The sequence below is a fragment of the Leguminivora glycinivorella genome, chromosome 23, assembly GCF_023078275.1.
Source record: "Leguminivora glycinivorella isolate SPB_JAAS2020 chromosome 23, LegGlyc_1.1, whole genome shotgun sequence".
Lineage (NCBI taxonomy): Eukaryota > Metazoa > Arthropoda > Insecta > Lepidoptera > Tortricidae > Leguminivora > Leguminivora glycinivorella.
Window position 1 is genome coordinate 9,535,836 of NC_062993.1, and position 16,105 is coordinate 9,551,940.

Genomic DNA, 16,105 nt, shown 5'->3' on the forward strand with positions numbered 1-16,105 from the left:
AAATACATTTGCAAGTGTAACACAAAACTTTTCCCCTCACTATAGCGAGGAAACTGCAACGCAAAAAATGCGTTTATCACTGATTTCAGTAGTTCCACAGGTGGTAAAATCATCTTTATTACTAGATTCGCCTACTTTTATCAATTTTAAAACAGTTAATTTGACTTTATTCAAGGTTAAATTACTTTACCCACTAGTGGATAAAATGCGTTTTTACCCGCTGGTATTAAAGGACAAAACACGTGTTTCCGAGCTAGTGAGGGGAAAAATAATTGAAAATGTAGGGGTGAAATCATCGTCTATAGAAAATTTGAAATTCGCATCTCTTGATTTGCTTGACCGTCTGTGGTAAACATAACGTTAATCTGAGATGAGAATACAATATTAACACAAGAACTTTTCTTTAAATTTTGTAAGATGCGGCTCCATCCCCCATAAAGTTCTCACGTAATAACGGACGCCCCCTCTAATAGTATTTGATTGGTCATGTAGGATGATAAATGAAATAAGCATTTTGGATAATGGCTTTTATTGATTACTTTTATACTAATTACAATTTCATATAAAGTGCAACGTAAATGCTATGAAACATCCAAAGAATCCTCACCGTTAGGTACTTTTGCAGACTGTTAGGTTAATTTCGGTAAACTCCCCTCCCGCGTTAATCTCCTTAAGATACTGGGAATTATGGAATAAATACTAATTTATATTACGGTACTATTTAACCAGCGATTCCTACAATCGCTTCGGACGCGAAGTATTTCACGTCGACATCAGGATCTACGTTAAGTTTCTCAAGGACGGGTTTCACTTGAGGTTGGATAACAGCAGGGTCGAGGAAAGGCGCCATTTTCTGCAGGGTCTTGGCTACATTGAACCTTACGTTGGCAACATCATCGTCAGCCATAGACAAAACTGTAGGCAGGAGTACTCTGGTAGTTATATCTTTGCCGCAGACTTCAGAAAGTACATTTATGCAGAAGAGATAAGTCATTCTGTGCAGATAGTTTTGTTCGCGCGACATAGCCAGTACTTTAGGGATCACATTGGTCTCTGCCCAAGACGGTCCATACTGTTCGACGAGTTTCTTCAGATTGAGAGTGGCAGCTTCGCGGATAGCGTAGACATGATCGATGAGCCAAGACATGCATAAGCCTGTGAGTTTTTCATCGAAGAAATCCTGCCCGAGTTGTCCGGCTAGCAAAGGCATGTGTTCGATGATGGCGAGACGGACGCGCCATTTGGTGTCTTCAGCTAGGTCTACAATAGCCGGAAGGAGGCTCTGGACAAGTTGTTGGATGCCAATGACTTCGTTAACACACTCGAGGTTAGAGATGATGCTGAGCCGGACTTCAGGGCACTCGTCCTTGAGTTGTGTGAGGAACAATGGCAGCAGGTGCTCGATGGTGTTCTGGCGGCCCACGATGGGGCTAAGGCCCATGATGACGGAGGCGAGCGCGGACTTCACGTGCTGGTTGGGGTCGCAGACCAGGTCCTTGATCTGCGGCAGGATCATGCTCATGATGATGTGCTCCTGGTGCGCCTTGTCCAGGTTCATGCAGAAGTCTTTCACCTGGGAAGGAAAATCTTGGTTTTAATAATGAATTATACTTTGGCACGCCTATTTCGTTAATGAAAATTGTGGCAAAAAGTAAAGATATCTACGGTTCAAACATTTTTTTAGCATTCTATCCTCTGCTATGGTAAAATCATCATTTATATCCGCGGTTCACGTTAATGTCTATTATTGCACATCTTACATAGTTTACAAGTAACAATTAAACAGAGGTAACAACAGGCGGTCTTATCGCTTAAGATCGATCTCTTTCAGTCAAGCAGGAATTAGTAGTCAAAAGCGGACCGCAGGCTCGCATGCGCCGTGGCGAACGCCGGGAGGTGTGGTGAGACAGACTGACCTTGCCGGCGGCGGCGGCGCGCACCTCGGCCTCGGTGTCCTTGAGCAGCGCCTGGAAGATCTGCGCCAGGTCCGCGCGCGCCAGCTCCGGGCCCACCGCCTGCTGCAGCTCCACGAACCTGCGGGTACACAGTTACTGCGTGCGCGGACCAGGGGGCCTGGGCCTTTACCACACCACCCCCCGCAGCCACGATACTCATTGTGCGACATGTCAATCCGCAACCTAAGTGCGTTTTCACCACAGAATTACAGTTAAACCAGAATGAGTAGTTAGGTCAAAAAGTGTGTCCACATGAGAGGTCATCGTTTGGGCTGGTGTCCCTCTCGCACTTACTGACGATGTCAACATTATTCAGTGACGTCATCACTGTCATACATTGGGGATACCGGTCAATTTTCAAAGTTACTACCGAATCTACTAATACCCATTTGAACATATTTTTTAATTATACAAATCTTTGATTTATTGGCATGAAAATAATTACATTATAATTATTTTCCAATTCTTTGAAATATATCGAAACCCTAGTTTGCATAACAAACTACTAAAACTAAAATAATATAAGAAGTTATAAAGTCAGGTAATATACAGATAAAAATACTACTACTATGGTAACCTCTTTAATACTGGCCACACGTGCGAGAGGGACACCAGCCCAAACAATGCCCTCTCATGTGGACCGTTTTCGCTAGTCTGATACGATCACCTTTCTGTCTCAGTGATAAGGTTCAATTTAGTATGGCAAAAAATGTGATTCCACAATCTAGTTTAATAATTCTAAATCTATGGTTTTCACATTATCCGATTCAAGATATCGGATCGGATAATGTAAAAATGCCCTAAAAGTACAGTCAGAGTCAAAATCTCAAGTCAGATACCGGACGGCAATGAGGGTATTAACATTACAGTCACTGAATGAACATCGTACTGTATTATTAGAAAGACCTAAAGAAGAACAGTTGGCTATAAAAAAGAACTGGTGCCTCATTATCACTGCCTGACGAAAGAAACGATTCAGAAAAACATTGTTCAGTTGATGCGCAGTAGGCACATTATTCTCGTAGTTCCCACATAATTTAGAAATTATAATTTGAAGTCAGTCTGTCGTCTTAGGCATTGGTCCCACCGCAAGCTAGTAAGCTATGAGCTATCGGCTATAAAAACAGCTTACTAGCTCGCGATGGGACCAGTGTCTTAGAGCTCATCTCTTAAAGTAAACAGTATTGATTTTCTCAACTATTCATCGTTACAGGGGGTCACTATCAAATTTACCTTATCGCTAAAAGACTATATAGCTGACATGTCTGGATTGTGTTATGTCTTTGTGACTACGTAGACATGAATGCTAAATGTGTCTTTAGCAAAACGTCTGGATCTTAAAACGTAACAATTTAAAGTGATCTAACTGCAAAACATCTTCATCTTCGAATGTCTGTATTACAAAACAGACATGAACGCTAAACAGTCAAGGAGCAAAAAATCTGGATTGTTTAATGTTTTTATTGCTAAATAGAATAAACGCCAAACGACCCGTTAGCAAAACGTCTGGTTTTGAAATGCTTAAGTGTCTTAAGAATTCAAACCTTCCTGCACTGTTAATAAGAACTGTTCTGTTACATATTTATAAATTTATAAACCATGGCGTCCATGACACATTATATTTCCGGACGTTTTGCTACTGAATCGTTCTGTGTTGACGTCAATTAACCAACTACACTTTTGGATTTTTAGATATGCTAATCATACGGACTATGTATATTTCCAGACGTTTAGCTACTCATTCATTCTAAGTCTTAGCTACCCAGTTAAATTGACTTTTTGCTGATTGAGTATTCTACTTTCATGTCATCCCAGCTGAATTGACTTTATGCTGACTGTATATTTAAATTTTCTGACAACTAGCCGAAATAGTCGTTTAGCGATAAGGTAAACTTGATAGTGACCCGTTACAGGTGCCGTAGCCGAATGGCATTTCTGCGACGCGAAACGAAAACAAAACGCCGCGAAAGGTGGTCTGGCTCTGTCGTGCCAATACGCAAGAGCGATAGAGATAGATATCTACAAGCGTTTCGTTTCGTGAGCGGCCATTCGGCTACGCACCCAGGGCGGCAGATGCTTACGGTGGTTTTGTTATTTCAATATGGAAATATTTAGTTTTTACTCACTTGTCAGCCACCATGTAGCGAACCCTCCAGGAAGTGTCTCCAGCACGGGCGCGGACTGTGGGCATCACCAGCTGCTCCATATCCTCAGGTGGAAGCAGAGCAGCGACGGCGGCGCAGGCCTCCGCCGCCAGGAGACGCACAGAGTCTTGCTCGTCCTGTAATTAAATAATCGGTGTTGAACTAAATTATCTTGACTTATGAATTATCTATGTTTCAGGAAAAACAATTTCTAAAACCAACTATAGTTTCTTGATGGATACCCTCTCTTTTAGCCTCGAGGTTGACTGGTAGAGAATGCTTTAAAGCATTAAGTCCGCCTTTTTGTACTGCAGGATTTTTCATTTGTGCAATAAAGATTAAATAAATAATAGATCAAGTAATTGTAGGTACTTAGTGCAATTACTTAAGTACTAAAAACTTTAGTACTTCCATTGAAGGATTATAACAACATTTTAAAGATTGCACACTTAACAGCACATTAGCCGCGTAAGCTGGAGCCCGGTTCTACCACCAGTGGTCTGATAACTTGATAGCTTTTTCTTTGGTGTATGGTATCTATTTGCTTTTTTTTTGTTTTACCTTATTTACTAAAAATATTGTTATAACCCTGCCTAATCTGACTTGCATTTGGCCACATCTCTAAATGACTTAATTTTTATAAAGATCATCTAACTAACCTGCGCCAAATTGACGAACATGGGAATGAGATCGGACTTGACATATTCCACTTCAACAACCCTGGCGAACTCTCCAAGCTTGTATGCGGCGGCGCGGCGCACCATCGGCGTGTCATCCTGGCAGAGGAGACGGAAGTGCTGACGGAGCTCTGCTTTCACTGGGGCTGAGACGCGACCGTAGCAAACACTGGAATGAGAGTTCAATTTTATATGAACACATATTACCACATTCAATGTTAAGAGGGCTTTCGTGTTAAAAATAGTGAAATCGCAACCGAGCGCTCGATCATACCGTGTGTGGTATCAAATTAAAGGGCTTTGCGAGTAGTTTATAAATATATATCACATTATAGGACTTTTTCTACTTGGTCTAACAAAATATGAGAAAATGTCCAAAAGTGGTAATAATTGTACCGGTGAAGGCTCGTTTTCAAAAAATTGGCAAAAGTCAATAATAGCAATTTATAATCACTAAGGCATAACAGCAATTTAAGTAAACATTGCAGATTAATTTAGTACAAAACTTACTTCGATGCGATGTAGATTTTCAAAGAAATTGTCACTTAATTTTAGGTAATTTCTGAAAAAAATTGAATTCGCCTTAGGCTAGTTTACTCTTTTTCAAAAACTTAAAATAAAAATCTAGTCTGAAATGATTGTGGTACAGGATATACGAATTATAAATTTACCCGTTTTAATATTCAAAATTGTCCAAATTTTACAAATAAGATCGACTGATTCAGCTCTATACGTACGTTTTTCTAAACGTGCATTAGAGAAAAATTCATAATTAATTTAGTGAGTTAGTTTTCAAAAATCCAGTCTTATAAAAATCAAGATAATAAGATGCTCTAACTGGAACTTGAATTAAATAAATCTATTGGATAACGGAAAGTGTAGTATTTCACCGACTAAAACTATCAATTTTACATTCTTTTGACGTTTTTTTTGAAAGCAGCCTTAAGAAACTGTTGTGATTTTGTTTTATACTGAAAATAGGTACCTGGCACTGAAATTGTTAAGTTGTATTTACTGTATTTAGACAGGGTGTCCACTACTAAACCCAAAAAAAATTCCCTGACTTTTCCCTGACTTTCCATGACCATTTAAGAAAATTTCCCTGACCAAATTTTCATTCAACTGTTACCACTTTTGCTTAGAGTTGCAAAACAACGGTTTTTTTTGTCTTGAAAAAAAAAAAAATGAAGAAAAAAGTTTTTACCATACCTCAAAAAGGAAAAACGGAATCCTTATAGGATCACTCGTGCGTCTGTCTGTCCGTCTGTCACAGATTTTTTTTTTCTGGAATATGTTTGTTTTCTACGAAATATCAAAATTTTCAAGGCAGTTCATACTTTTATACCTAGTATTTTTTTTATCTTTATGTTAACTATCAAACTTTAATTTCTGGTTTTATAAAACTAAAATTAACGAAATCTGTAGTTGGTAGTTATCGCCCTTTACTTTTGGCTATACCAGTGCAACTCTATCAGAGTAGAGCGAGTTTGAGTTTCGGCGCCCTTGGGTAATCTACACCAGAAAAAAAAATCGCGAGCGCAGCGAGCGCGACATTTTTTTCTCTTTTATACGTCCCTGGGGCTGATAGTAGTTATTATGTACAAAATAAAAATCTTAATTTTAATGAAACTTTTACGAAAAATAAAGGGAATAAAAATTGATGAAATGGAAAATACTAAACGTACTCACATTTCTTTTTTTCCTGTTTATTTTAAGCCTTTATATGTTGTGTTGTGGATACGAATAAAATTATTTACCTATGTATCTAAACGCGAGCGAAGCGGGCGCGAAATTTTTTCTTTGTTTTCAGCGTCGGGATGCCCATTTAGGTGTTTTGCCACTACATGCCTTTAGGTTTCCAAAATCATACTCACTCTCATACAAAATTGCGCCTCTATGTGACGTTATGCGCCATTGGCTTTATGAGGAACTCCGCTTTGGATTGTCGGATAGATACTTAGAATTTGAACAGCGTAACTTTGTCTTTGTCGTTTTCACATCGCCCTAGCAAAAGCAAATTAAGAATGTTGTATACGGTGACATTGTGGTGCAACTTTCCAGTTAATCTGAATCACAATAACTGAATTTATTCCCGACCCCCTTTGCCATTTTGGAATATGTGGCTAGGGCACGCAATGTAAAAAAAAAATTGGATTTTTCCGCATTTACGATTTTGGGCCGGATAAATTAAGGTCAGCTAGAGCATGAAGATATCTCTGACATCTCTCATTAGCAATCACTGGGATGGAGGCCAGGTAGGTACTATACTTGTAATGAAAAGACTTAAGTGATAATTTTAATAAGTTGCCTTAAAATCACTACCGGGAATCGATCTTTACTGTCATAGATGAGAAAAATCAAGAAATCATATTATTTTTAAATACTTTTTGATTTTTTTTCTTGGTGATAATTTTAATAAGTTGCCTTAAAATCACTACCGGGAATCGATCTTTACTGTCATAGATGAGAAAAATCAAGAAATCATATTATTTTTAAATACTTTTGATTTTTTTTCTTGGTGCCAAGTTTTTCCCTGACCTCCAAATCATTTCCCTGACTTTCCCTGACTTTCCATGACCCCTATGAGCTTCCCTGACTTTTCCCTGACTTTCCCTGACTTTCCAGAAAGTGGACACCCTGTTAGAGTAAAAACCCAATGTATGTACATTATTAGCTCATTGCTTGATATTTTTAACTTTATACCATAGAGAAAAAACCTTCTTTAAGATTTTCACAAATTATATGGGATTATTTTTTAGAATTTCTATTAAGCTCTGATTTAAACTGTCACGATTTTTACACATATTTAAAATTGCAAACGGGACTTAATCGCGTATTCTATTCTATAAGCTGATGTTACTTCTAGCTGATGTTTCTTCTGTTAGCTGATGTTTCTTTTGTCGGTTCTATTAAGCTGATGTTACTTTATACAAATAAAACTCTATGTATTACCTGAACAGGCCACAAGCTGAAGCCCTGGATGTGAACCAATCCCCGCCAGCCAAACGCTGGACCAACGGCACAAAGTGCTGCTCTAGGGCCTGGGGAGTGTGATGGGCGGCCACAGCCCGGAGGGACGCTACTGCCTTGTCGCGGACCACTGTCTCTTCTACGGTGGCGAGGGACTCCAGGGGTGGAAGGAGGCAGTGGGCAAATTCACCGCCACCAACAAGGTTGATGAAGTTGCCTGAAATAGTTACAATAAAAAGTTGACATTTTGTATCAGTTTTTACTCAAATGTATTATTTAATTGTGGCGTAGGCTGGCAACCTGTCACTGCAATGTCACAGTTTCGTTTTCTTTCAACCCCTTATTTGTCAGGAGTGGCACTGAAGCTTTGGTAGTTTCGTGTGCTTTGCCTACCGCTTTATACAGGCGTGATTGTATGTTGTATTATTTAAATGATTGGTTTCTGTGACTTACTAATTATTTTTAATTTACGTGATCACCTGAGTTTATTATTATTGAACAGTAAGTTTGTTATATGTTGTTGAGGGTTGCAAGAAATGTTTTGGGCCTACCTACATAAAAAGCACTTAAATGCTTACAAGACTTACTTAGTTTTAGTAACGCGTAATTCATAAAAACTATTGCGGGAAAAAGAAACCAACATCCGATATGTAGGTATGACGTCCTTCAAAATTACGCACACGTTATATTGTATAGAAATAGTGTTAAGACCAAATCATCGTCCATTCAAAACAATGCGATAAAGACTATAAACAGAAATTTGAAGGTCTTATCAAATTAATTTACAAACAAAATTCATCTTCAGTTTCAACGCGTAGTGTACGAATGAGTAATCAATCGGCAAACGCATTTTTACGTACCGAGTTGCTCAGCAAGCGCCAGCAGCACTTCGTCTTCATCGTAGATCGTCTCTGTGAGGAACGGGATCAGCTCAGATCTGGTTCTTTCCACGCCCAAAGCTAAGGCAATGGTGGATAACTTCTTGATAGAATTCAATCGGAGTTGCACATCCTCGTTTTTCAGCTCGTCGATCAACACCGCAATTGGATACAAAGACTCGTCAGTCCCAGAGTCGCTGGCTGCCATTTTGTTATGGAATTTTCTGTATATCTTCGATTGAAATAATTTCTCGCTTCACTTAGATTTACTTTAGACTTTTACTAAAAACCGTACGCAGTCAAGATTGAATACAAGACGTGCAAAATGGCAGCTATCACTTATCAGCCATAGAGCACAGAGTGAAACAGTGTTGCTATTAGTATTGTTAAGAAACCCCATGAACAAACCACAGGTTGTCTGTCTTGAATCCTGTCACTGTCGTCCAATTTTTCGTTTACTTATTACGCATTTACTTTTATATACAAACATATTCATACATACATACATACAATCACGTTTGTATCCCATAAAGGGGTAAGCAGAGCACACGAAACTACTAAAGCTTCAGTGCCACTCTTGGCAAATAAGGGTTTGAAAGAAAACGAAACTGTGACATTGCAGTGACAGGTTGCCAGCCTCTCGCCTACGCCACAATTTGACCCATATCCCATAGTCGCCTTGTGACGACACCCACGGGAAGGAAGGGGGTGGTGAAATTCTTAACCCGTCACCACACAGGCAACACAGGCCACACACAGGCAATATTCATTTTAGTAAATACGAAAAATAAGAACGGTTGTTGCAGAAAAGTATTATTTCATATTTCATATTAATTTCCCTCCAATTTAGATGGTTTCAATCGTAAAACAATGGCAACATTGAAATGACTATAGACAAACCAATATTTATTTTTTAATTATTTCTGACTTAGGCTCGAAGTTCCATACAGCCCAGTTTAAATTTTAACAGATTTCTACAGGTTATTGAAACCTCCTTCTTTCTACATAATGCAGTCATTTCTGTCATCTGGGAGAAGAACTCAAAATAGCCATCAATAGCCATCATAAAATCCATCCATTCATCAAACCATCTAAAACCCATATTAATCATGACATAGCCTGTCCAGGAGTAAGGAGTAGCCTGTCAAGGTATCACTCTTGGCATGAGATTCGGCAGTGGATCAGACATAGGTGGAGAAAGGACGAAAGGCCAAGATGAAATTGCGATCAACGCCTCCATAGCACACATTGTGCTGAGCTGCGTTGCTGGCCAAGGAATAAGTCACTGGAATGAAATAAACTTCACTCAACCTGGAATGCATGGAAACCTATTTCTGTTTGGAATTTTTGGATACCTTCTCCACCAAAGTATGTTTTTTGAATTTGCATTGAATATAATGGTTAGGTATGCATCAAAATGACATGTGTTGTTATTGCTGGATTGAGTGGTGGAAATATTGGGATTTATGCATAAGTACCTACATAAGTTAAATCTTTGTATCGATCGATTCATCGATTGCACTGGGTAGATATGTTTATATTTTAGCATGCTTTACCTGTAAATAAATAATAAACCAGCTCAAGCCATCACATGCGTCTGTTTATTCATAGTTTTGAAAGTACATGCTCAAAATATTGCTATTTTTTTTCAGGCGCAAGATTTAAAATCAATATGGGCCCGGTCTACAATTTCAGCAGTAAAGCTACGCGATATCTCCCCATTCCCTGCATGATGGCCGATCTCTACAAGGGCAATCACCTTTTCGCAGGCTTACATTTGATGTCCGGCTTAGTTCCCTTCTCACTGTCAATGATGGGCACAAGTTTCGACAGTGCGCAAGTGGGGAATTTAGTCATAGCTGGCAACATTATTTCTTTAGGACATTATTCTTTGGAGAACAATATGGAATGGGGATTTTATACCGCCGCTGCCGCTGTTTTTACATATTATATGTGTCCGCAAACGGGTCCCAAGATCATCTATCCTTTCGGTTTATCCTTGATGGAGTATTGCGCTTATAGGGCATTTAAAATCAAATTAGAACGGAAGAAGATGATAATGAATTTTATCATAGCCGTGCTGCTTATTATTGATCCATGTGGGTGTTGATTGCGAAGAAAAGCAGCATCCTGAAGAACTTTGACAAATAAATAACTCACCATCAAAAATTAGAGGGAATTTTAATTGTTTTTGAGCTTGACACTGACCTACTGACATCTAACTCCAACTTTATTCTAGTGTACCTATGCATTTTTTTATGCGATAGGAGTCAAACGAGCAGACAAGTCATCCGATGGTAAGCGATCACTGCCGCCCATGGACACCCGAAACACCAGTATGGTGTTGCCAGAATTTAAGATCTTTTTTTGAAGGTTTCAAGGAGAAGGGTTTGCATGCCTAGTTTGCTCTTCAATCTACCTAACTGTACTGCAATAATAAATAAACCTATCATTTACCTAGCATTTGAAACGATTCCCATTGTCTCAGTTCTCACAAAAAGCTTTGTCATCACAAAACAAAGGAATCAATATAGGGTAACCAACCGTCGCGTGTCGAGTGAGCCCTAATGCACGCGCTAGGGTGCCCCATTCGAGCCCCCTGCCGGGACAATTTCATTACGTCTTAGACGAGTTGAAAGGAGAATTACGCATTTTAACGTAAGCAATATAGTAATATTGAAGTCTTATTTGAAATCATACAGTACATAAGACTTCAAGGATAAACACTAATTAGTAGGCATATTAAATTTCGAAAACAGTTTTGATTTTTCACCGTTAGTACAGTCACCATTAGATAGTGGAGTGGCCGAGGTCCCCACATTTTAGAACCTTCCTTTTCAAGACACCTCTTCTTTATACCTACCTATACCTACCAATAGTTACGTTTAGGTGAATAGTAGTAGTAGTAGTCACCTTTTACCTTTTCCGTTTTCACCGACGTCAGTGGGGGGCTTTACAAAATCATAAGGTGCAACGGGAAAATTTCGACTGAGAGACAATTCTTCCACTAATCGTTTTTTTTTCCATATTGTACACGATGAAATAGTGTCATTAAAGTATGTCCACTGAACGCGTGCCTTAAGCGACCAGCGGACACATATGCCAATCTAGTAGGTAGTTAATAGTTAGAAAATTATTTGAATTAGTTGAAAAACTCCCTAGTCGAAATTGTCCCGGTGCATCATGTTCCCTAAAATTTAAAACACTAACAGAATTAGAGCATTCTGTCGTTGAGGTGGTCTTTGTACCTTCAGGCAAAGAGGATCGAGTATTATTATAGAGAGTTACTGTCAAAGTAAAATGTGTAATCACAGTGCATAGACTGCCATCTCTCGACACAGGATTAAAACCTTTGAACCTCAGTTTTGACAATTTGGCCCATATTCTTAGCTTGATATGTATTAAAATGTCAAATATTAATATTAGCGCCATCTAACCGAGCGTACCTTAAAGGTGTATCGCCATCTAGCTCACCGCACCTTTTTTTGTATAGTTTTGAGGTACGGTTTTTTTCTTAGACTTTATCTGTCTATACGGAGTTACATATTGTGTCTTTGCTTCAGGTTTTACGTTACAACAATATGGTTACTAGATACTACAACTTGCTACAACTAAACATAAGAAATAGTGCCTCATATTCGGGTGTAGATATCGGTTACCGCGTCTGGTGCCATTATCAGAAACCAGAAACCGATACTGCATTACTCCCAGACGTAAAAGGTCTTTGAGAACGAATACAAATGTTACAGCCACAGATGTTGGAAGGAGATCGGACTTGCCCGGAGATTTATATATTTTGTACTAGCTTTTGCCCGCGGCCTCGCTCGCGTTAGAAAGAGACAAAAAGTAGCCTATGTCACTCTCCATCCCTTCAACTATCTCCACTTAAAAAAATAACGTCAATTCGTCGCACCGTTTTGCAGTGAAAGACGGAGAAACAAACAGACGCACACACTTTTCCATTTATAATAATATTAGTATGGATTATTACTCCTCTTATATATTACTCTCTTCTCTTTTATATTACTCCTCTTGAAATGACGAGGTCGTCTTTAAAAGTAACCACTTTGTAGAGGTTAACGATGTTCATAAGAATCCCTTTCAAAGCGATAGCATAAGTAGTTAAGACCCTTTAGCACAACTTGTCTTGTCGCGCGCGAGTCCATACATCATGCGCGACTTCAAGTGTGGACTCGCGCGCGACAAGGCAAGTTGTGCTAGAGGGCTGGAGATATTTAGCAATGTGACAGACAGACAGACGGACAGAGTCGCAACAACATAAGGGTCCCTTTTGTACTTTTTTGGTACAGACACAGACCCCTAAAAAAGCCTAATTATAGTAGTAGTAGTAGTAGTAGTAACTCTTTATTGAACAAAAACACATTAAAAATAACATACATTGAGATGTGAAGTACAAAGGCGAACTTATCCCTTAGAGGGATTTCTTCCAGTTAACCTTTGAGTAAATGAGAGGAAAGAGTTAAAGAGGGTAACAAAATCTAGCAATTTGTACAACAAGGTACCATAAAGACAGTGGATAAAAATAGTTATAGGATAAACATAACTATATCACACAAAAAGGAATGAGAAAAATACACTAAGTTGAAAAGAAACACAAAATACATATATATATATATATATATAAAGCAACAAAGGCAATTTAGTCAGACAACCACAGTTTCTTTAACCTCTCCTTGAGCGACGCCACCGATTGTGCCAGTCTAAGCGATTATGCGAACCAGAGTTCGGTTCCAATTTAACCCTCTCCTTTTTGTGGTTTTGTACGAATGGATTATGTAGGAAGTTTGTAGTCTATTAATAAAAAGAAACAAGTACAGTCACATTTTATTACCGAGGAGGAGGAGGCGAAGACGACGCAGCCCTAGCGACGCCATGCACTCTGTACCCGCAATAATCCATCAGCGCCAACCCTAGAGGGTATATCACCTTCGGCCCGAACCCCGCGATCACCGGCGCAGCTAAGTAAGTAAAGACAGCCGCGCCCGCTGTATACCAGCCCCAGCTGACACGCTTCTCATGCGCATAGATGCATAGACATATAATGTTAATTAAGATCAAGAGGTCTCCAAAGTGTCTGTCCTCAGTGCCGGTGGCTGCGATGATGAAAGGGACCAGGCCGGAGAGGAGATGCAACATTGAGCGCACGTCATCACCGCGGGTCAGGTCGGCCATTAGACAGGGGATCGGAAGGTAGCGCGATGCGGCTAGGCTGATCTTGTAGGCTTTGGCGACGTCACCGAAGCCTCCTGGAAAGAGGAAGACCCGGTTAAAATGATTGTAAGTCAATGCAAACATCCTAATCAAACATAGAAGAATACCTAATTTAGATTATCCATTTCCGTAGCTTAAAAGGTACTCGGTTAGACTGTCTGGGATATCTGGAGTGTCTTACATGGTTTATTGAGAGAAAATTTATAAGTCCATGGTTTCGCCTAAATTCTGTCACTTCACTTCGAACGGTACTTAGTTTTATATGCTAGCGTTTTTTGAAGCGTGCTTAAGAGAATTTACACTCGTTATTTGGTTTTTTTTTCTTCTATATACACATGTTACTTGTGCAAGTGTTGCGCGTGTGTTTGGTCCCAGCATCGCACCGGTTCGGAGACTTCGGAGTGCATGCTCTGGTATCAACTCGCATCGCAAACAATCGCTAGTATTTTTACGGTATACGCGCCAAACATACCTACTCTAGTATAAGGGCCCGCGCACACGGAGGCAACAGTTGCTCGGCGACTTTCGTATTTGTATGAAAAGTTGCGTCGTCTCATGTGCGCACTTTCATACTAAGCCATGGTCGCGACAAAAAAGTCGCCGGCAACGGCCCTAAAACACCCCTGAATCGCAACTAACCGTGATAGTGCAGGAACCCAATGATGCCATGTATCAGTAGGTTTGTGTGCATGCCCGGGTGCGTATAATTCCTGATGTGCACGAGACCCAGACCCGGTCCTGAAACGCAGCAGAGCACAACGTGCGAGAGCGCCGCATGGATATTGTCATCTTGGCCCATTGGCTAGGGAAAAACATGTAAAAATAAACTTGTACAAAATTGTAAAATAAATGACAATGACAAGGCTGTCAAGTTGAAATCTGGATGGTTGGGTTTTCGATGTCAAAGTAATGATTGCCAGTGTTTATCTGCTTTATTTTAAATGAACTTTATGGTTTCTAGGGTGTATGGAGCAAGTATAGAGTCTGTTTGGAAAGTCAAGAGTCGTTAAATGTAAGTACATGGGGTCCAATACATTCCACGATTCTTGACTTTCCGAACAGACTACGCATATCGATACATAACCTAGGATCGACGTGAGACACAAAGTAGTTGCGGCGACAAAAGTTCACTAAAGTTATCAAGCCGATAAAATTCGTTTGTCCCTTTCTATCACACCAATATGTCGGAAAGGGACAAAGGAACTTCATCGGCTTTATAACTTTAGTGAACGTTTAAGAAAAAGGGGGTTAAAGTTGAGAAAAGTGGTCTGGGCCTCACGGACTGTAACCAAACTGACGGGCCGTATACTTGCCATATACTGACAGCTATGGGCCGGCCGAAGCTTCAGCCACAGTATAACATCCTTATTATCGGCTTTAATGGTATAAAGCTCTTATTAAGTAGACGCCCGAGAGTATTGAACCAGGCCCCGTAGCCGAATGTCATTTCTGCGATGCGAAACCCGACCGAAACGCCGCAAATGTAGTCTAGCTCTGTCGCGTCAATACGCAAAAGCGATAGATAGCTACGAAAGAGATAGGTATTATCGTGAGCGTTTGTGCATTCGGCTACACACACAGCTTGCACTGTGCCAGCCCATATTTGACCAAACAACATTTGCATTTCAAGAGCTTCTGAATGCAAGTGCAAAGTGCAAGCAATACTTAATACATTATCAGAACATGACTGGTTGTTTGCATAGGCTTTAGTGGTTACGATTATAATAGAATTATATTGTAAGGTCAGGGTGTGGGTACCCATACCCACAGGACAAGCCTTCTTGAGCTTACCGTGGGACTCAGTGAATCTGTGTAAGAATGAAATGAAACTATGTATAATGAATTTAAAATTCATCCCGACGTTTCGAACACTTTACAGCGTTCGTGGTCAACGGGTGACTGAGGAAAAATTACAATGTGCAAAAGCTACCCACATATACAAGAAATATTAACGAACCATGACCACAAATAATTTAGATTTTTAAGGTTCAGCTATAGTTCACACAATAAAACTACCATTAATTGAATTTTAAATTCATTATACGCGATTTAATCCGTTTCCATAGTTTTACGAGGGCGGTTTGACATGTAACTTGTTTCGGGTACTAAAAGATGACGTTAGTGGTAACTATCTTTTTATTCATAAAGTTTGATAACTAACTGTATTTAATCTGTGGCATCAAAGTAATTGTCGGCGGGAATTTTAGTTTTGACAGCTGTTATGGCCCCTGTACACACATGGCCAACGG

At 39.7% G+C, this 16,105-nt stretch overlaps 3 protein-coding genes across 3 annotated transcripts; 1 reads left to right on the forward strand and 2 right to left on the reverse strand.

Moving 5' to 3' along the window:
* Nucleotides 1-512: 512 nt before the first annotated feature.
* LOC125238418 (serine/threonine-protein phosphatase PP2A 65 kDa regulatory subunit) lies at nucleotides 513-8,968 on the reverse strand. The gene is made up of 6 exons (XM_048145746.1): nucleotides 8,607-8,968; nucleotides 7,729-7,963; nucleotides 4,759-4,945; nucleotides 4,082-4,236; nucleotides 1,917-2,034; nucleotides 513-1,573 (listed from the first exon to the last, which is right to left on the reverse strand). The coding sequence occupies exons 1-6, from the start codon at nucleotides 8,830-8,832 to the stop codon at nucleotides 722-724; spliced, it is 1,773 nt and encodes a 590-aa protein (XP_048001703.1). The 5' UTR covers nucleotides 8,833-8,968; the 3' UTR covers nucleotides 513-721.
* Nucleotides 8,969-9,687: 719 nt separating this feature from the next.
* LOC125238156 lies at nucleotides 9,688-10,752 on the forward strand. Its single transcript, XM_048145427.1, has 2 exons — nucleotides 9,688-9,992; nucleotides 10,277-10,752. Exons 1-2 carry the CDS (start codon nucleotides 9,788-9,790, stop codon nucleotides 10,732-10,734), a joined length of 663 nt encoding a protein of 220 aa, XP_048001384.1. The 5' UTR covers nucleotides 9,688-9,787; the 3' UTR covers nucleotides 10,735-10,752.
* Nucleotides 10,753-13,457: 2,705 nt separating this feature from the next.
* On the reverse strand, nucleotides 13,458-14,717 carry LOC125238477. Its single transcript, XM_048145839.1, has 2 exons — nucleotides 14,496-14,717; nucleotides 13,458-13,891 (listed from the first exon to the last, which is right to left on the reverse strand). Exons 1-2 carry the CDS (start codon nucleotides 14,653-14,655, stop codon nucleotides 13,473-13,475), a joined length of 579 nt encoding a protein of 192 aa, XP_048001796.1. The 5' UTR covers nucleotides 14,656-14,717; the 3' UTR covers nucleotides 13,458-13,472.
* Nucleotides 14,718-16,105: the final 1,388 nt, after the last annotated feature.